This window comes from Amia ocellicauda, chromosome 22, assembly GCF_036373705.1.
Source record: "Amia ocellicauda isolate fAmiCal2 chromosome 22, fAmiCal2.hap1, whole genome shotgun sequence".
Classification (NCBI taxonomy): Eukaryota; Metazoa; Chordata; class Actinopteri; order Amiiformes; family Amiidae; genus Amia; species Amia ocellicauda.
Genome location: NC_089871.1, coordinates 2,112,646 through 2,133,663, shown reverse-complemented (window position 1 = coordinate 2,133,663; position 21,018 = coordinate 2,112,646). Strand labels below are relative to the sequence as shown.

Sequence of the window (21,018 nt, the reverse complement as noted above, 5' to 3'; positions counted from 1 at the left end):
GCCTCAATCCCGATGGCTGGGTGCATAAACTTCACATTCCGGACTTCAATCTTAAATGATGACGGCACAATCTAAGAATGCAGAGCTGGGCATTTGTGGAGCAAGGGCTGATAAACCAGTACCAGGGGAGTAAACTACACTTCACTGTTATAGCAGTACATCTGATTACCAGTCAGAACAGTTTATTATGCAATCCGTTCCTCTTTTCTGTATGTCCTGGACGCATGATTTGAATGTGGACAATTGGACAGATTGAGATAAGACAGATTGAGTTATTTTCCAAGGCCTAACTTTGTTGCTGATTTATAAATGAAATTTCCTATAGAAGCGGTTCTGAACCTGGGGTCCATGAGGTAAGTCCAGGGGGTCTGCAGGGTCCATGAAATACACAGGGTATAATTAAAAGTAGCTTGTGAATAATCTCATTCATAATCACAAATCTAGATGGTCCAAAGTTTCCGATACCTGGACGCTCTAATGGAAGCCTCCAAAACATTCTCAAAATCGTATCTACTTCACTCCTAAAGCTGATCACTCCTGACAGGTAGATTAAAAGTTACCAGTACCAACAGGAGTTGCATAAGACCTGTACCTATACCAAAAGGAGAATATCACAACAGGGCACAGGCAAAGCTGTGTCACGTTCCTGAGGAGAGGGAGAGAAGAAAGTGAAGGTGCTATTGAGAACATGTGCCAAAATACCACAGCTTGACAGTTGCTGACTGAGGCCAGCTGACTTGAGTCACTGTCCAGTCTGCTCATGTTTGGGCACGTTACTTAGCGCACGTGAGAGTCCACTTCTGTAAGTGGCTCTTCGATATCAGCTTGAGAAATTCCTGATGTGCCCACTACCCTATGCCGTCACCAATAGCTGTCATTAAAGATGAGCGGGACAGTGCCACTTGACAGAGCAGCTGAAGAGGGTGATGTGGAGAGAGATCCTGCTATATCACGCCACCAAACCTCTTTTCGTTGTAGTGACGAAATTGTAGTTTGGGTGGTAAGGAAAATTATCCACGTTCAGGATAACACACTTCACACTTCACACACTTTGGAAAGATGTCACAGAAGCGTGAGAAACACACTCCTGGGCTGTTGGCGGTAGTTTGTTTATAAGGCCACCGATCGGTAGCAAGTTAAATTGAACTGCAATTGAACTGCAGATTAATACGAATTTGGCGCTTTTAATAATCCAACCACTTAAGTATGTAGCCCTAAAACAAATTTTGCCCTATCTGCGAATTACAAATTACATACTTTTTACAGTTTTTTATTTAAGTAGTAGAAAGTGGCTTCTGATAAGTGAAATCACAAGTAGGAACAGTTTTTTTATCTGCCATTCGTGGAGAGGTTGAAGTTCTGAGGAGAGTCAGTACTATATTAGCTCATAAACTCCACTTGTGCTCAAACTAAGAACCCATATTAACCACTATATATCCCATCTCTGAAAGCTTCCCAAAAGATTCCCTAAACCTCAGCATGAGAATCTGTAAGTTTAACTCAAAACGCAATGTGAGCACAGAAAGTCCATACAATTCATGGAAATCTCTGCTTATCTCAGGGTATTCTAATCTCTCCTTTGTAGTTTGTTGTTGCATTCTTAATTACTGATTAAAAATAGCTTGACTGCAACTGAACACTATCACTCCACCCTAATATACAGATAAGAAAGTTAATAAAAAGGCCCCTTGAAGCCACACTAGCCACCTGCAGCCTAACAGCCAGATTCTGATTTTGCAGGAAGTTAAGGACAGCTTGGTAAGATACTGTACAAACTAGGTACTAGGTACAAAGTGCTTTCCAGATTCTGCTGAGGCACAGCGTTTCGTTATCGAGTTAAAGCTGGTTATGAAATAAGTTTTCACAATCCATCATAAAAAGAAGGGTCCAATAATTTTTTCGTCACTTATCTTGAGCAATTCTTTATATTTTTATTACGCTTACAAGAAATGTAACCAATCAGGAAATGCTTAGATGCAAGTTTTTTTACACGCACTCGTTACTCCACCGCTCGTCAGCTCCAAAGAGCCATAAAGTCATCACAACCAAACATCTTGCCAAGAAGGATTGGACTCTCTCTCTCTCTCTCTCTCTCTCTCTCGCTGAAGCAGGTGTTTCAGCATGTATCAACCCTGTCCTTTTTGAGAGCCAAGCAATTACATGATGGTACAGGGACCTGGCAAAATAATCTTGCACCGTTTGCATACCTTTAAATATACTGCTCAAAAACATTAAGGGAACACTTAACATTGATTTCTGAACTTGGAGTGTTCCCTTAATTGTTTTGAGAAGTATACATTCACCACATATCAACTAAACTCTTATTTTATCAGGGTTTGGCAGATTGAATTAATATCTTCAGATGAAGATGCACATTTATGCATATTTATCGCACAATGTCCTAGTCAATGTGTGCCATTTCCAGACATGAAAACAGTTGATGTTGTCAAAAATGAAGTGAGGGAGTGAGGTAAGAGCTTGTGCTTTGGAAGACAAGCCAAGAAAGTACATGGCATTCTTACCAGACACGTAAAAAACAGTTGTCTAGCAGGAAGGGAGCTGCTGTTCTTCTTCCACAATGTTCCCTGCTGAAACCCGGTGAAGTAAACAGGTTGATTTATTGTACTGTCTAACAAACAAAAACCGTGCTAAGCTACCATTTTGGGGTAAAGGAATGCTGGCATGCTGCAGCTCTACCTTGCAGTGCCCGAGTGTTAAGAACAAAACAAAAAAAAGCACATAAAAACAAGGCAATCAATACAGATTACTGTGTTTGGACTGAGCTCAAGACTGTTTTTCTCAATTTGCAAGTTTCTGTAGCCATGAAAAATGAGTAAGACACGCCAAGACATTCACTGATCTGCCAAGTGAAATTCCCTGTTTTTCTCATTGTCTGCTGCAGTAAAACCCAGGGATTGAACGACTTCCTGTTGTGTCGCTCTCCGCTGGAAGATGTTATACCACTATACAGGATATGCTGTTTACACGCTGCTATGGGTTTCTGCAACAGCCTGGTCTGAATTAACTCCCTTTCTAGGAATGAGACCTGCTGGGAATGTTTAAGGGAACTACCCCCAGCTGCCAGTTCTGAAAACAAGCCGATGTTCCACAACAGGTCTCCGTTACGACTATCTCCTAATCTCAATCTGAACAAAAGCCAGTTTCATAACCTGAACGCAAACCCTACACCAAGATACGCGTGACAATCAGAGAACACGGGCACAGCACCCTGTCCATGCCATCCGAAACAGAAAGAGTTATTTCTAGGGATACGCGAAAGGCAGCCCAAGGTAAGGAGGGTGGCCTTGAAGGTCCTGAAAAAACACTGCTGGTTGGCAAACAGAATGGGATTTTCACTTTAGCGAGTTTGTTAACCAAATCTGGGGATGGCACTGTTGACGGCTCATGTGTGTGTGTTTAGGCTTGTATGTACACTTTCCTTTGATGTTCATGTTTCACGCTTTTCTGAGTTGTCAACATGTATGGGTTGGCGCTTATGATGTCGTACACCACTCTAAAAACATATATTCTTTATATGCTTTTACAAAAGTATTTAAAAAAATCTGAAACTGGCATTTAAAGGGACAGGTGTTGGGAATCACAGACCAGACCCCTGGAATGTTAACCTTCCCGTTCCTTCCTCCTGTTGTGTGTGCAAAGCTGGTCCTCCTTCTCAAAATGCCATTTTACATACATATAGTCATTTTAGTTTGTTTGCTTTTAATATTTACATGCTTCCCAAGTTCCAGTACCCAGTGACTTGTTGATTTGTTGCTCCTATTTGTGAGAACACACCGGCTATCCCCACCCCCCACCCATCCTGACCAGTAGGGTGTCCTCATTTCTTTGCTTTGGAAATATATATATTTAAACCAGAACAGCAGGCAAACATGCTGAAGACCATGGCAGGGCCTCCTTGGCTCCTCACAGCACTTCTACTGCACACGATAAAGACACATTCATAAAAACAGCACGGAAAATCCACAGGGCCAATTGTTGCTCTAATGAGGAGAGTTAGTCATAGCTTCATTTGCAATATAATGTTATCGCTTCACTAAAAAGGCCTGCAGACTGCCAAGAACCTGCTTTTAATAGTCTCCAATTACCATCTCAGTGCAACCAGAAGAGCAGTTGCAGGGAGAAGTGGCCCCTTTGTATTTGGACTTCCCCACTATATATATATATATATATAAATATATATATATACACTCACCTAAAGGATTATTAGGAACACCTGTTCAATTTCTCATTAATGCAATTATCTAACCAACCAATCACATGGCAGTTGCTTCAATGCATTTAGGGGTGTGGTCCTGGTCAAGACAATCTCCTGAACTCCAAACTGAATGTCTGAATGGGAAAGAAAGGTGATTTAAGCAATTTTGAGCGTGGCATGGTTGTTGGTGCCAGACGGGCCGGTCTGAGTATTTCACAATCTGCTCAGTTACTGGGATTTTCACGCACAACCATTTCTAGGGTTTACAAAGAATGGCGTGAAAAGGGAAAAACATCCAGTATGCGGCAGTCCTGTGGGCGAAAATGCCTTGTTGATGCTAGAGGTCAGAGGAGAATGGGCCGACTGATTCAAGCTGATAGAAGAGCAACTTTGACTGAAATAACCACTCGTTACAACCGAGGTATGCAGCAAAGCATTTGTGAAGCCACAACACGTACAACCTTGAGGCGGATGGGCTACAACAGCAGAAGACCCCACCGGGTACCACTCATCTCCACTACAAATAGGAAAAAGAGGCTACAATTTGCACAAGCTCACCAAAATTGGACAGTTGAAGACTGGAAAAATGTTGCCTGGTCTGATGAGTCTCGATTTCTGTTGAGACATTCAGATGGTAGAGTCAGAATTTGGCGTAAACAGAATGAGAACATGGATCCATCATGCCTTGTTACCACTGTGCAGGCTGGTGGTGGTGGTGTAATGGTGTGGGGGATGTTTTCTTGGCACACTTTAGGCCCCTTAGTGCCAATTGGGCATCGTTTAAATGCCACGGCCTACCTGAGCATTGTTTCTGACCATGTCCATCCCTTTATGACCACCATGTACCCATCCTCTGATGGCTACTTCCAGCAGGATAATGCACCATGTCACAAAGGTCGAATCATTTCAAATTGGTTTCTTGAACATGACAATGAGTTCACTGTACTAAACTGGCCCCCACAGTCACCAGATCTCAACCCAATAGAGCATCTTTGGGATGTGGTGGAACGGGAGCTTCGTGCCCTGGATGTGCATCCCACAAATCTCCATCAACTGCAAGATGCTATCCTATCAATATGGGCCAACATTTCTAAAGAATGCTTTCAGCACCTTGTTGAATCAATGCCACGTAGAATTAAGGCAGTTCTGAAGGCGAAAGGGGGTCAAACACAGTATTAGTATGGTGTTCCTAATAATCCTTTAGGTGAGTGTATATATATATATATGCACACATGTTGCGTTTCATTATTTATGCAACCAGTGTATTCCAGTGGCAGACAGCTCTGTCTTTGGAGAGTCACAATCCTGTAGGTAGGTCTCTAATCAAAGGTGGACATTTCCAGTCCCCGAGGGCCCAAGGAAGGTTCACGTGTCAGTACACATCAGGTCTTAATTTCTCAATTGAAACCATTAATAGGAGAAGACGTTAAAGACATGGCAAAGCTCACTAATTAAGCCCTGTGATCAAACCAATTAATTGTTAGGAGCAGATAGCAGTTTGGATACACTAGAACAAAGCTGGCAATCCCTGGTGTTTTGTATAGTGCTCGGAGATTTTCCTGCTTCGTTTCATTATGGGCTACAATCAAACTGACCCACCCTCTGCTACATCAACCAGATTTGCTGGCAAGTGTGTTTATTTGAAAGGAATAATAACACAAAACACACACATCATAAGCACTTGCCCCATCAAAATTCCTTGGTTTTACTATACAGGGTATTAATGAGGGCATGTGGAAGGTGTGCTGAAGATCGAAGCCATGGGCGTAATCAAATGCATCTGTTGCTTACACGAGGAACTCCCAATGCACCTAATAAGCAAACAGCTCATGTTAGCCCAAGCAGGATAATTTGTTTTTGCATTCACATTTCTGCTGTATTTACGTCTCATGAGAAAGCATTCTGTGGATTTCTTTATGACAAAGAAAAGAGTATGGCTTCCCAGCCAATAACCTTCTTTCTTTACAAAGGTACTTCCTTCCCAAGATGAGAGGGCTGTGAAAATGAACTATGCAATTTTCTGTGAGGGGCCACGTTGTATAAAACACCCTAGAGTCAATACAAAATGGTGCTGTTTCTAGCAGCCAACATTAATTCCTCTCCACAAGCTCACTTATCAGAAATGATAAACACCCCCTACTGTTACGGACCAGAGTGGTTGTAGGTGATTAAAACAGAGGGTGATTTCTATGCACTCGCTTATGAACATTTATCACTGTCAAATTTGCATGGTAATTTAAATGTTTTCCCCATGGTTATATCACAAATGTACTTTTCTTTTCAATGGTTTGTGACATAGTATACCATACTTCTCCCTTCTTAGCTAAATCCCACCCACGTAAGAGCCCGTGCTTATCCCCAGTGGATGGAATTGACCTGGATAACATGCCGATGTATCGCAAGCTGAAACTAAAGCTAGGCTACTCTGTCACAGCTGGGTTGACTGAGGACTGAAGACAAACCCAAAATCTTCAATTTATCAGGTTGTAAGTCACCATGTCGCTCATTCCAGCAGCAAACCTGATTTTCCTTTCTCCCAGCATGCCTCGCTGACCTGTCCCAGGCTCTGCTTATTTTCTGAGCTCTGACGAGATCAGGTCTTCGAGGTGGTATGCAGATGACCCCCCCAGGCAATACTTATGACTTCACTCTTGATTTTCTATACATGACCGTTGACTTTACCATAGTAAGACATTGGTGAATTTACCATGGCCATTTATCTTGTGAAGAAACAACATTCCCCCTCCCTGGCCTGCTTACCTGGCTCATGACAGAGGTAGGAGTAGAAGCCCTCGGATTTCAGCATGATGAGCAGGGAGCCCCATCCCAGGAGCACAGCGGAGAACAGCAGGTTCTCGATGACGGCCGTGATGGCCATCCACCAACGGCGGGCATGAGCGGTGGCGAGGGTCGGAGCCATGGTAATGGTGGAGCTGCGCTGTCGCGGTCTCTAGCAGGAAATCTAAAACCCGGATCTGCGAAAGGAGGGAACATCGGGGCGCTTAAAAAATGCGGAGTAGTTGTCGCTCACAAGTTTACAGATCAAGTAAAAACATGCTGGCCCTCCTTGACATAGCTATGATGCAGGAGTTTCTGTTTTTGGCTTGCACTCCTTTTAAGGTTTAAGAAATAAATATTAAAGTCCTGGCTGCTCTCTGCTCTGTTAAAGTGCTGCTGTAGCCTCTCTCTCACTGCCTGCTTACATCACACACAAAGAATCCCCCCAAAAATAAAGATAGCGAAAGACAAGACAGTGTTTTTCACTGATAATTGTGTTTTCATACAATACTGCTCAGCTGACCTTTAAAGGTGCGACACATTCAACTCTCTCGCACTAAACTCTTCCTCCTTTCTTGGAGCCGAAATTGGAAATTAGGCTGAATGTGGAGGTTTAACCTTTATGTCTACATCAATGGCTGCTTAATAGATACAGACCTACACAATATAAAGCACTGCAGAGGTAAGTGAAATTGCAGACCATATCTGTGTGCGGTAGAGAATCCATTGCACATCCCTGATATATATGTCACTACACAGGCCTGGCGAATTAGGCATAATATATCCGTGTCAAGCATGTTAAATGATTTGGTACGTATACATCACATCAGGTTCCTAAGGGATATACTAGGATAACCAATGAGAAAAAAGGCTTAATAACAACCAAGAAACAATTGTGTCATAGTACTCCATCAATGTTATCAGTACTGCAGTGCCTCGGGGAAAGTATGACTTTGTCACGTGGTAGCTAACACACACACACACACACAAATCAAAACTACAGTCAAGACCATTCGAAAGGAATAATGCAGTTGCAAGAAAGCAGAGTTTTACTACCTAGGTTTCTGTAAGCCTTGACATGTTAGGTCACCAAAAAGCCCATGTTTGACATGCGTGTCAGATTATTCAACACACACCTGGCCCCTAAAAATACACCACGTTTCTGAAGAGCTAAGCCGTCGTGCAGAGGTCAAACAAAAAAACCCTCCCTTCAAATGTTTAGCTTCAGGAAGTGAGATCTGCGACAGAGAACAAGACTACAGGAAGTGGCCGTGACAAGAGTGCAGTTCAACTTCCACATCCCACAATGAGCAAACAGAAGCTCCTACATCCTACCGTCAGTGAACACTAAAGCACTGTCATATCAGTCACTTCCCTGTCAATTTCCGTGCCTGTGTGCCTCCACCCTGCGTTTGGCCAGAGGTGACTTATTTGACAGTTTATTGTTTCCTATGTAGATTCGTGCATTCCCTGTATATAATCCATACTACTTGGCCATTCTGATCATGAAATCAAATAAACTGCAGATACCATGCTATGAACTGGCTTTCTGTTCAGGTTGTACAAACCGCCATCTAAGCAGTCAAATATCTGAAATTGCCTTGAGGAGCAATATTATTTTACTATATATACACATATAGCCGACACAGGGATTTGAACTGATGCTGAACGGAGGCACCGCATGCTTGATGTTCACACTCCGCGTCTCCCGCAGCTCCGCTCTCTCTCGCACAGCTGTGACGTCAGCGCTGCTCGCTCGCACGCGCGTGTCAGAGCACCACTGGCCCCGCCCACTCCCGCCCCCTTCGCCCCGATTGGAGGATCGGCAGGCGGAGTCGGCTCCTATTGGCTGCTCGGCGCTGCGGCCGCGGGGGGGGGGCGCCACGTGAGTCGGTTCCAGCCGGTTCGAACCGGCGGCGCGAGAGTCCCGCACAGGCCGCGTGTGCGCGCGGAAAGTTGTTTTCCTTTTTTTCCCGAGTCTCCGGTGCGGGCTGCGTTCATCGGGGCCAGCCTGATATTAAATAACAATTAAAGTTAGCTAATTAATTTGATGAGGTTAATATAGTGGAAACAATATGTTTTCAGCAACAAAATAAACGTGCATTGTATACGAAATCGTTTTTATTATTTTGTATTAATTGATGTGATTGTTGTCTATTATTCAAGATGCGTCCTTATGACTTTGGTCCAATGGTAGACAACAATCAATTAATACACATTTGTATATATAATGTTTCACTGTTATTAATCATATTTTGATTTACATACATTAACAAGGGTGAATGCAAATAAGCAAAGGCAGCACCGTAATAACCGCAGAGCTCCGTGCCTTGCGGGTAATGACTCGCATAACTGGTGTGAACTGGACTGTAATGAGCAGAGCGCGGTTCTCGTCCGCTGTAGTGCAAGTTCCCCCGCCAGAGGAAGCTCTTCTGTGCTGCAGGTTCTTTTGTTTCACTGCAGCCAAACACGTCGATTAAAAGTGCCGTTAAATATGATTTGACTTGATTGGTGCCGTTTTTGTATGTTCTTATTGTTGGACGTCAATACAGACATTATGAGAAAAGTGATAACCGGTTCCCTGGCTGTGTGCCACCATTATGACAAAACAAATGTGTTTATGCTCCTTAATGTGTCATGATATTCCATGACACACCATGCATGCTCAACAACACAGTAGGCTATACCTGTTTTAAGTTTGCTGAATATGACTTCATTACACAAGAGTTATGTATCACTCTGATGAAGCATTTAGTTACATTTCACTGCGAAAATGTTATTTTCAACCTGGAGGCGTTTTGCGTTCTTTGACGAGTCGATTACACGTAGAATCCACAGAACAACGTTTATTCTTTATTTTTTAAATGTCTATAATCTCCTAGACAGACAATGTTCTCCCCATTTTCTCCACTGATCACTGAACACAGGCAGCGGCAGCAGTGCGTTTGTATCCACTACCGTATAGTGTGCATGTAACTTGTGCATCCTGTCTACATATATGTTACATATGATGGAAGTGTAGCAGGTCCTCAAACACACCGCTGTCCGTGCGTTTTCAACCCCAGCTGCTCTGCTATAGGATTCCTGTCGATTCTTCACGCAATTCACCAATAAGACGAGACAACATGAAAACAAACACAGCATCCTCCAGCAGCCCATCAACTGGTAGCTGAAGCGCAACTGTGTGCTGGTTTACAAAATACAAAATAATACTAGCATATGATTTCAAATGTATTATTATTAATAATAATAATAATAATACAAACACGTTTACAAACACACGCGTGACACGTCTATATACTAGTGTGTCGTCAGCGTCCGTGTTGTCGCATTATAACAGGATGCAAGTTAACCCTGCACAGGTGGGGAGAGACTCTTCATTCTGTTTTATTAGGATTAGAAATTAAAAAACGGAAAATGTTTCTAACAAGATGTCGTCTGGATTGCGATCTTTACTCTCTCACGACTGTCACCGCTTTTGGATGCTCTATTTATTCTGCACACACACATTGGCGTGTATCTGTCCGAACTGCACGTATCGTTTTGCTTGTTTCTCAAATGAAGCATTGCTCTGCATGGGCTGGTCGGCCATGTCCCTTGCGAGGATCGTGTGCACAGTTCATACCTGCCAATGCCACCGATCCTGGGGAGACGGTGATCCTGCGGCCGGGGCCGGTGCGCTGAGATGCTCGGATGCGCTGAGTCTGCGCAGCCCCTCCGCCGCCGCCGCTTTATCTGCGCACAGAACGCCGCACAAACATCGGCGCTCTGCCATTGGCTGGCGGCGCGGCTAGAGACAGAGCCCAGCCAATCAGAAGCGGCCCTGCCAGAAAAATAACCAGCGCTCCGGATTTTCTAACAAAAGACGAAAACAAGTCCAGAGCGAGGGATGCGGGAGAGCCTGCCTGCTTTCACCCAGATCACACCTATGACATGACCAGCATGTGTGATTTGTCTGATGTCTGCTGCGTTTTAATATAACAATCCCATTAATATAGGCCGAATATTAAGAATGTTCAGCAATCGTTACAGTATCGATTTGAACTGCATGCTCTAGTGTGTAGTATTATGCATCGGGTTTTTAATTGATATGAAACGTTGTTCTGCTGATGCACTCTCTCTTTTTGTCTTTTTGGTCAAATGGAATACACGAGAGATCGAATGAAGGCAAATCGAATTATTGTATTATGAAGTTGTGGTTCTGTATTCGAATTCGTTTTACGCGTCTATTGTTCTTCAGTATATTATTGAAATATAGGAAATAATTTAACTGTAGCAAACAACGTATCACAATCCATTGTCTTGATTCCTGGCTTTTCAAAGTTACTTCTGTTTTTTTCTTCCACTTCTCTTTTAGTCAATAACAAACTGACAAGCTCCTGAAACATGGCCTTGTTTTTGCCACTCTCTTGCCCCCCTCCCCCTCGGCAGTGTTGTCTCGGAGGTCGCCCCCCACCCCTGGATCAGATTTCACTTGCTTGGAACCGGGGGCAGTGGTGCGTATCCAGGAAAGTCGCTCTTTTCACGTGTCTCGGTTGCAAAACTGACTTTTGGATCGGAGAGGACACACAGAGGTTCAAAACATTATAATCTCTAAAATGTGTTGCATTCAATAACACCCATTTAAAAAAAAAAAACAATGCATTTTTCTTTTATTTTGGAAGCAAAAGCAACAATGTTTCTGTCTACTTTCGCACTTTGTTTTTCACTTGGGAAAACAATGGTGGGCAATGTTGTTACCATTATCGGGTCCCTTGGTGACAATGGATGCAGTGCATGAATTAATGTCATTTATCTCTGCGGACAACTTCAAAGTCAGTGTCTGCTTTGTGGCCTTTGGTGTTGACGGTCACATAGATACCAATGCCCAACCCTTTAACAATAGAACAAAGTGAATGTCCTTGTTTAAATAAGTACAATCAAAAACACCTTAGTATACTGTAATACTCTACAATAACTCCCATGGTTTACATACAAACTAATATTAAGAAGTTTTTTGTCACAGTCCTTTCTTGGAATAGGAAATCGACCTTCCTGGGAGAAACAGTTTTCTGGTATCGTGTGCTTTTTTGTTGGTGTTTGAGTTTTAGAGGATCCAGTGCGTTTACTTTGCTGTTGCTGATCAAAGACAATTGGCAGAGTCTCATTTCGGTATTTCTCTGAGCATTCATTACCTCGCCCAGTTATTCACACAAACGTGACTTTGGTTCACATCCAAGTGCTGTTTTTGATCCATAGACCGAGTAGCCCAACAGTAGGATCCTTCCCATTAATGACTGGCATCTATCCACCAGACGTTATTAAAGATAATTATAATTATTATGGAGATGGTAGTAGTAGTTCAAATTCAAAAAGAAAAATTCAAACTGTAAAATGCATGCACTACACATCCACTCTAGAGCCAGTTTCTCCAGTTGATACGGGCCAGGATGTGTGGATAACCCCCAACGAAACCAATCCTTGGGACGTTTAGTTTTTGTGTTTTTTTGACAGTGGATGTCAACTAATATTATGCTATTTTTAAAAAATCAATTCTGTTTGTCTGTGCAGTTTCTCTCCAACGTCAGATAACCCCCCCCCCCCTCCATAAATTCCTCCAGCCCAACGTATCTACTGCCGTGTAAGCACCCCGGACCTGTTTTCTACATGGGAGCAATTTACAGGACAGGGTTTTATAACGTGCTGCTGACGAAATGCTCTGTCATTTCAAACAGATAAAGAGCCATATCCTTAAACCTATACTTCTATCTGTCTGCCTCCAAGCTGGCTAGAGACAGTGCCCCCCCAGAAGTGCCTTTTAAAACAACATGTTGAATACTGCATACTTGCATATACACACACACACACACAGCATAGTTTTAATGTTATTCGGCAATTCAATTCGTTAATTAAACATGTGCTTTAATCCATACTTACAAAACAATCAAAGTGTCATTATTATTCCAGTAACAACTGTACGTAAATACTCAGCGTTAACAAACACACGTCATGTTTCCAACTGAGTGTGCTGGATAGCTGTAGTGTGTAAAGCATGAAGTGCAGCAAATGTTACCAACTTTTTGGTTGGTGAACAAATTAGATGTAGTTGATACAGCGGCGCCCTCCTGTGGATTATGTTAGTAAAGTCAACGTCAGAAGCCCTTATTGTCATAAAATAATCCTCATCACAAACTGAACAGTAATTATATATTTATATATATATATATATATATATATATATATATATATATATATATATATATATCAAACTAAAATTAACTGAATTATCCTTACAAGAGATTTGACCCACCCGCTAATAGAAAATACAATACTGTATTCAGTGGCGGCTGCAGCTTTTGTAATGCTTTACTCTATTTACAGATGCAACCGCTATGAAGTACAGGTTTGTGGTTTGGTATTAGTGGGTGGGTCAAAGGTTTGATTTAATCTGGAACCTTATCTATCAATCAATCAATTAATTAGGATGAACCATCAAACTATGCTTTTAAAAGCAGGCGAATCAGTAGCACAGGTTCTCATGTTACAACGCTAGACCATTATACGAAATGAATATATACATCTAAGCCCAGGCACAGGGAAGATGGCCAGTGCAACGACGCTTCACTGTCACTGTCACTGTCACTGTCACCACTGCGTGTCACCAAAGAGTCGCCGATCTCTCGTCCAAAGTGGAGTGAGTTCCCCTAGTATTGACCAAATCCCTTTGAAAGTAATCACGGTTTAACCAGATCATTTTGCATATCAATAACACTGTAAACGTGTGTGGCACTAACTGATAACCTGGTAAGATATTCACGCAGATAAACGCAAAGATTAATAAAACTAAAACATGGAAAACAAATTACAGTTCATCTGCTACCTTATGAAATAAACAAATACGTTATTATTGTTCACATAAATATAATATTTTTAATTCAAGATATATAATCAGAAAATGTATATTAAATGCAGTTTTGGATAATAGAAATATTCAAATGATAAGTTATCTGATTTGTAATGAATACAGCAAATATGAAATAATGCAATTACGACAAATCAGTGTTACATTGAATCTTTATCCATAATATAAGATAGAGCTCCATTCCATATTTCTGTAAATTCAATTTATCTAAGAACAAATAACATACTATTTACAATTTGACACCTAGCCCAGTATTCTTCCACAATGCTGGTTCAGTATCTTACATGGAACTAAGTATATGTCTTTTGGCTGTGAGACGATGCATTGTGAGTAGTAATTTAGATTGTGATTGACTAATGTTTAGCTCTGATGTGTCACCTAAAATTGCAATCAAAAATTCATCAGGGATATACACTTGTAAAATACTACAACTATGCCAGAATATTGCCAACCAGTTTACTACAGCTCCATAACAGATGTATACATATATAAAATATGTCCTTCATTTGATATACATCTTGAGCAATTTATCATCGGGTGTCAATTCATATGTATTAATAATTTGCAACAGAACAGACTTTCATTTGGCACTTTTATACAGCAAGAGGGCAGAAGTAAAAGCGAAATGAAAAAAAACACCTAGTTGAGAATATACAGGGTGATTTTTGTATTCATTTAACAATTTCAGTTACTCAGGAAATGAAAACTGTCAGTACACAGCTTATTATTTGTTTACTAGAAGTACCAGAACAAATTGGAAATGCAGTCCTTGGAGTGAAGCAGGTTCAATATGATGGCCAGACATAATGACCTGTCCATGTAAAACAAAGTTCTGCAGAAACATCTTGCAAAATTTCTATTTAGACGGAAGACGGCTCTTTCTGTATTGACTTTACAAATTATTGATTGTGCATGGATTGATGTTGAACACTTTCTTCATCCTCACAGGCACTTAAAGTTCTGTCCTGAGACTACAGACATTAGAGGGTGTGATTCATTTAAAGTGATTCATCAGCTAGTGATAGCAATTAAGAGTTTGGTTTGATGCACTGTGTGTTCTGACACCTTTCTATCAGAACCAGCATTCACTTTTTCAGCAATTTGAGCTACAGTAGCTGGTCTGTTGGATCGGACCACACGGGCCAGCCTTCGCTCCCCACGTGCATCAATGAGCCTTGGCCGCCCATGACCCTGTCGCCGGTTCACCGCTTTTCCTTCCTTGGACACTTTTGATAGGTACTGACCACTGCAGACCAGGAACACCCCACAAGAGCTGCAGTTTTGGAGATGCTCTGACCCAGTCGTCTAGCCATCACAATGTGGCCCTTGTCAGAGTCGCTCAGATCCTTACGCTGCCCATTTTTCCTGCTTCTAACACATCAACTTTGAGGACAAAATGTTCACTTGCTGCCTAATATATCCCACCCACTGACAGGTGCCATGATAACGAGATTATCAGTGTTATTCACTTCACCTGTCAGTGGTCATAATGTTATGGCTGATCGGTGTACATACACACACACACACCTTGATATTGGACTAAACATACTGATTTCAAAGCTCATATAAATGTAAACTTAAAGAAAAATCTTTGTTAATGATGTCTAGATGTCTAAATCAGTATTCTTAGGCCTAAAATGCCTTACATTGCAATTTATACAATGTATATGTTGGTTTCTCTTATTAAAGTGGAACTGTACTTGGTATTAGTTACAGATACAGAAATTCTGGCATCCTATCAAGGGTGTACCCTGCCTTGTGCCCATCGGGTTAGGTCTGGCACAGTGTGACCCGGTACCGAATGGAGCGGTCATTGAAAACGGATGAATAGTTCTATGAATAGATGAATGGGTGGGTAACTTATCAAAACATTGCAAAATCACAATTTTTTCTGTACCCACACATGGCAACTTACAAACTTGAACGCTAACACAGTTTTATTATCAAGTAGTAAAAAAAAAAAAAGTGTCTCCTGACAATAATAAAACCTCAAATCGGGGTATAACTTAATGCCATCTGAGACTCATGGGTAAATCAATGCCTGACAGTCTTGCCTTTGCCCCACAACCCATTGGGAGGATTGCAAATCTCCTGACAGGCCAGTCCGTCCCTGAGGAAACCACAGTATCACCACGCTAAAAATGAAATGGAAAACATAGGGGGAAACCTGCATAATCCATTAAAGCGCTCCTGACAATGCCAGCTAACGAAAGGAGCTACCAAACTTAAACGCTTCAAGAAACTGTGTGGCTAACCTCAGTAGTGCCTTTTCATAGCTGGCATTGTCATAACCACTCAGGTTATTTATGTGAATAATGAGAGAGCAACAATTGAATTAGGGACTAAATTGCACCCTCAGGCACCTCCAGGCAACTAGTATTACAACACTGTAGTTTCCTTTGTCGCACGTTTTTACTAATTAGAAACTCAGAAATCATTCCCTCATTTAGCAAACACACCGAGACCTAGAATAAATTAGTTGATCTGACTGTTTTTCCAAAGAAGGTCCTTCATTAAGTCATCAATACTGTGGAGGGGGATGAAGACCAGAAACTCCTTGGCCTCTGAGGTCCGGAATTGCCCACCTCTGATTTAAAGAGAGAGGGGCTTTTGAAAGAATCATAGCGTAACAGGTATTTTTGTTTTTTCCCCCCAGTAGTTGCACGCTTGTAGTAATTTTGTTTTTGTTTAGTTTTCCCTTTTCAATGTTTTTTGCAGTGAGACCCTGATGTCAGACCCCTTCCATCGATTGCATCAGAGGTGGGTTGAATTAATTTTCCTAAGAATTTGAATGAAAAACTTTCCAAGAGCATGCTCAATTTTCAAATGACTGGCTCTTAGCAGCACCATCAGTTTCCTGAAAGCACTCTCAAGACAAAACTGTGCAACTTCCACCTTTAGGGGAATAGGAAATACTCTCATTTTATCTCCGAATTGATTATACAGGTTATAGTGCACACGTCATTTTCGGCACTGCTCCTTATGTGAGAGCTTACCGACTGCCATCTTTTCAGATTCAAACATACATCGGCTTCCATTTGTAGTCAGTATGTTAAATGCAAATAATTCAAACATCCAAGCATAATACTTGAATTAAGATATAGTGATGTGAAAGACAACTATAGACATTTAAAAAATTCACAATAGTATTTAATATTGAACACAGCTAAAAATACTTAATTTCAGCCACACACCTCAAAGCAAGACCATAACGGATATACTTATCCACACATTTATCACACACTCACTAAATCAAAGATGGTTACTTTCTAGTGATGATTCAGAGATGGGAAAATTATTGCTGTCCTCTCTGCCACAGTTGCTGAAACTGGAACAGAATTGTTTCTATTCAAATTTTGTGTGATTTCTAATATTTAAAAAAAATTAAAAAAAGCAAATTCTGTGCTTTCCTAATAAGGTCTTCTTACTCTGGCATGAGAGAAGTTTGCGGCTCTGACAAAGAACTAAATGAGGACCTGAAAGTGTTGATTTTCATACTTTCACTGGCCAGCTGCTGGCCCTGCTTGTTCTGCTGCTCGGGCTGCTACTGTAGCTTTCACACTTCTTTATTAACAACACACTCGTTTGTTAACGTGTAGAGAAGAAAAAGTTTCAACACATTTGTACAGTAAACAAAAAAAAAGGTATATATGCCAATATTTGTATAAAGAGAGTTGGTGACTTGTAAAATACTCAACGTCACATCCAGACCCTCCAGGAACTGAGCTCGAGACCCATGCTCTAAGTAGCATTACAAGTGCACCTGGTTGGACAGCTGTATGATAAGATATGGCTACTGTTGCCCATTGTACTTTATTTTTGATGCTGCTATGTGACCAGCCCAAGTTTCTGACCAAGTGTAATTAATGGGTATCTGGCCTATTGAAGGTATTAGCCCTGCTTTAGTTTACTATGGTTTCAACATGCCTTCTGTTTACTTCCCTACATCCTGCCAAGAATAAACCACTGTCTAACACGGTAAACATGCCTGAGAAATATTACTCATGGGGTATTCTGGCATTCCCAGGGTCCCACAAATCAAAGCAGTGGAGGCATGCTGAATCCACCGGAAAACCACTAAAAAGCTTTAAACCATAGTAAAAATATGTTACACGTGAATAAGGGATAACCACTTATTTAGTACAGGATGATCATGAGTTCCTTATACATTCAGTGACATTACAAAGAAGCCAGTTCTGTCAAAACCCTTGGAACTGGCTGCGCTGGAAATGTCTACTAAGTGAACACCAGAAAAAAAAGGTTGCAAACTAATAGCCAAAAGGCCGTTAAATTTACCAACCACGTTATTGTGGCTCTCTCCTAAGATGTAGCTGATGACAAAATCAGTATATAGTTTAAATAACATGTATTAACTAATAAAATGAATCACTTCATAAAATAGTTTCAAATGAATGATGCAAATACTAACAATTTACAAGTGATACACTTAAACCAGTGTGCTTGGCACCTACTATCAAACCACGTTCAAAGGCACTTCAATCTTATGTCCTGCCCATTTACCCTCTGATGGCACGCATACACAATCCGTGTTTCAGTGCTGTCAAGGTTTACAAATCCTTCTTTAACCTGTCTCTTCCCCGTCAGCGACACTGAATGAAGTGGTTATAACAGGTTACATCAATAAGGGATCACAGCTTTCACCTGGATTCACCTCGTCAGTCTATTTCATGGAAAGAGCAGCTGTTCCTAATGTTTTGAACACTGTGTGTACGTGTGTGTATATTTATATTACATACATACAAACATAGAACAACACATTCATATAGTATTTAAAATTCTGTAATCATTCTCGCCCATGCAATTCTAGATCTTCTACAATTCATGTAAACCGTGTTGAATTTCCAATTACTGTGAATTTTAATATTCCAAAACTGAAACAATTCCAAACCTGTTACTAATGCTGAACCCTGTGGTGATGACGTCTCTGTGTCACTTTGTGATGCTATGGTTTAATTTTGATATTAATAATGTCAGTTTGGGAATATACCTTTGACAGCATAACAATATTTGGGAAAAAAGTTTTAGAAAATACATTAGAGATACATTATATGAAAAAGGAAATTTGATATTATTAATAATTGGAAATGGGGGTTTCCTCTTTTCAATGGTTTAACTTAGCACAACCAATCAAATTACATTTTCATTACATTAAAACAAATATATATATATATATATATATATATATATATATATATATATATATATATATATATATATATATATATATATATATAATTGCTGCAACATATGTGCTGGATCTGTCTGTGAACATTAAGCACAAAATAAAACATTAAGTGGTTTATGTGCTTGTTTAAAAATATTTTGCCTCATTCTCTGAGACTGAAATGTTTTACACAATTGTTTTCAGTATGTTCTTCTAAGTGCTTGTGTATACAGTATAAAAAAGATCAGGGGATCTGTACATTCCACCTTTTTAACTCTTTTGCATCCATTATTAAGACCATGATTATGCTGCTGCTGTGCCTTTTCATCTCAGTTTTTGTTCCTTCTTTTCTGGAGTTTCCTTTTTAAGCATATAAAAGGCAGGAGAATAGATGGTTGGATATCAGACCTGCTCCGAACTCACAGAGCAAGACCCCTGCTGACTGAAAGGTGAGCAATAGTACTTGTATAGTTATTTATGTAATTATTCATATATTTATGTCATTATGTATGTATTTATGTATGTGTGTATTTATTTAATGTTTTTTTAAATAAGAATCTAGTTATTATTATTATTATTATTATTAATAATAATAATAATAATAATAATAATAATAATAATAATAATAATAATTACAGGACAATTTCCATACATTTTGTAAATATTTAGATCGGTTAGAGATTGTAGTCTGTATGTCAGAAATGTGTTACTCTGTGGTGTGGTGTGAAAGATTTCAACTGGTTGCAAAGCAATGTTATTAGCATATTTCAATAGTGCATCTCTGCCAATTCAGTACATCCATCCATCCATCCAGTTATGCTCTTTCAATAACCTGTGAAGGGTCGCAGTGCATTTCAGAAATACAGTATATTTTGTTCAATATTTATTCTCTTTTCTCAAATGAAATTTACTTCTCATCCCCTGTATTTTGTGGTTCAGTGCTAACCTGTCCCTCTCGCCTGCAGATCTTACCTGTAGATTGCCATCATGCTGTGCCTTGCTGTGCTACTGTGTGTGTGTGTGGCCGTGCTGCCCCCGCCAGCTGCCAATCAACCCTTCACCAACAGAGAGTCCTACAGCCAGAGTCTCATTCTCACACGCAAGATCCACCGGGACGTGTGCAGCCTGCTGGCCCGATACGTAAGAGAAGCCTTGTAAAAAAGTACTTGTGAGTCCAGTCAAGTACATGGCAGGCATACTTAAGTACATACTACATACCATAATAAAATATACCTATAGTATACTGTCCTTAGCTTCAGAGGGAAGATGTTTTTTGTTAACTTCCCACCTTGTTTCAATGCAGGGGGGGTAATTTAATTGTGTTGTCTGGGACTTGTGAGCATCCAATGGGCATTGCTGTGAACCATATCATGTTACACTTCTCTACTGAGCTGTCACTAGAGTCCCTCATGGCATGATCCAGGGAAACCTTTGAAACTGGAGGCTACATTAAAACAAAATATTGACCCAACTGCTAATAGAAATCCAATACTCTGTACCCTGTGTTGGTTTTATGTTCTCTCTTGGGGGCGTCTTTCTTTGACTTTAGTTAGAGAAAAGGTTGTCCGTCTGCTGTTAGCAGGTGGTTTAAAGATTTAATATAGCCTGGCCCTTCCCTGAAACTGGTGTAAATTAACATGTAAATTGAGTGCTTAACCTTTCCTAAATGGACACTGTTGCCTTTTACAAAGGCAAGAACATAACAGGCATCCAGAATATTTTAATTGAGCATTGGCAGCTCTCCTTAGTTTTTAAGAAGCAATTTCTCTTGCCTTGGTTCATGTAGTACCCTAATGTCAACCGACTGCTGGTCTTATTTGCGTATCTGTAAAACAAGCAGTGAATGATTAGTTATGCGACTGACAGTCTGTGCAAGTTAAGACAATCCTACAATGCAGATAGCTTCCATTGATTAATTGATTCAAATGAAAAAGTAAC

The 21,018-nt window shown here is 40.6% G+C and overlaps 1 protein-coding gene across 1 annotated transcript in view; it reads right to left on the bottom strand.

Annotated features, from left to right (window-relative positions):
• Positions 1 to 10,700, bottom strand: part of slc43a2b (solute carrier family 43 member 2b) — a 44,959-nt gene extending 34,259 nt beyond the window's left edge. Inside the window, exons 1-2 of the mRNA XM_066696070.1 lie at positions 10,620 to 10,700; positions 6,977 to 7,191 (exon numbers count right to left, since the gene is read on the bottom strand). Of these exons, the coding sequence (XP_066552167.1) occupies positions 6,977 to 7,136 (160 nt within the window). The 5' untranslated portion in view covers positions 7,137 to 7,191; positions 10,620 to 10,700. The remainder of the gene's footprint in view (positions 1 to 6,976; positions 7,192 to 10,619) is intronic.
• Positions 10,701 to 21,018: the final 10,318 nt, after the last annotated feature.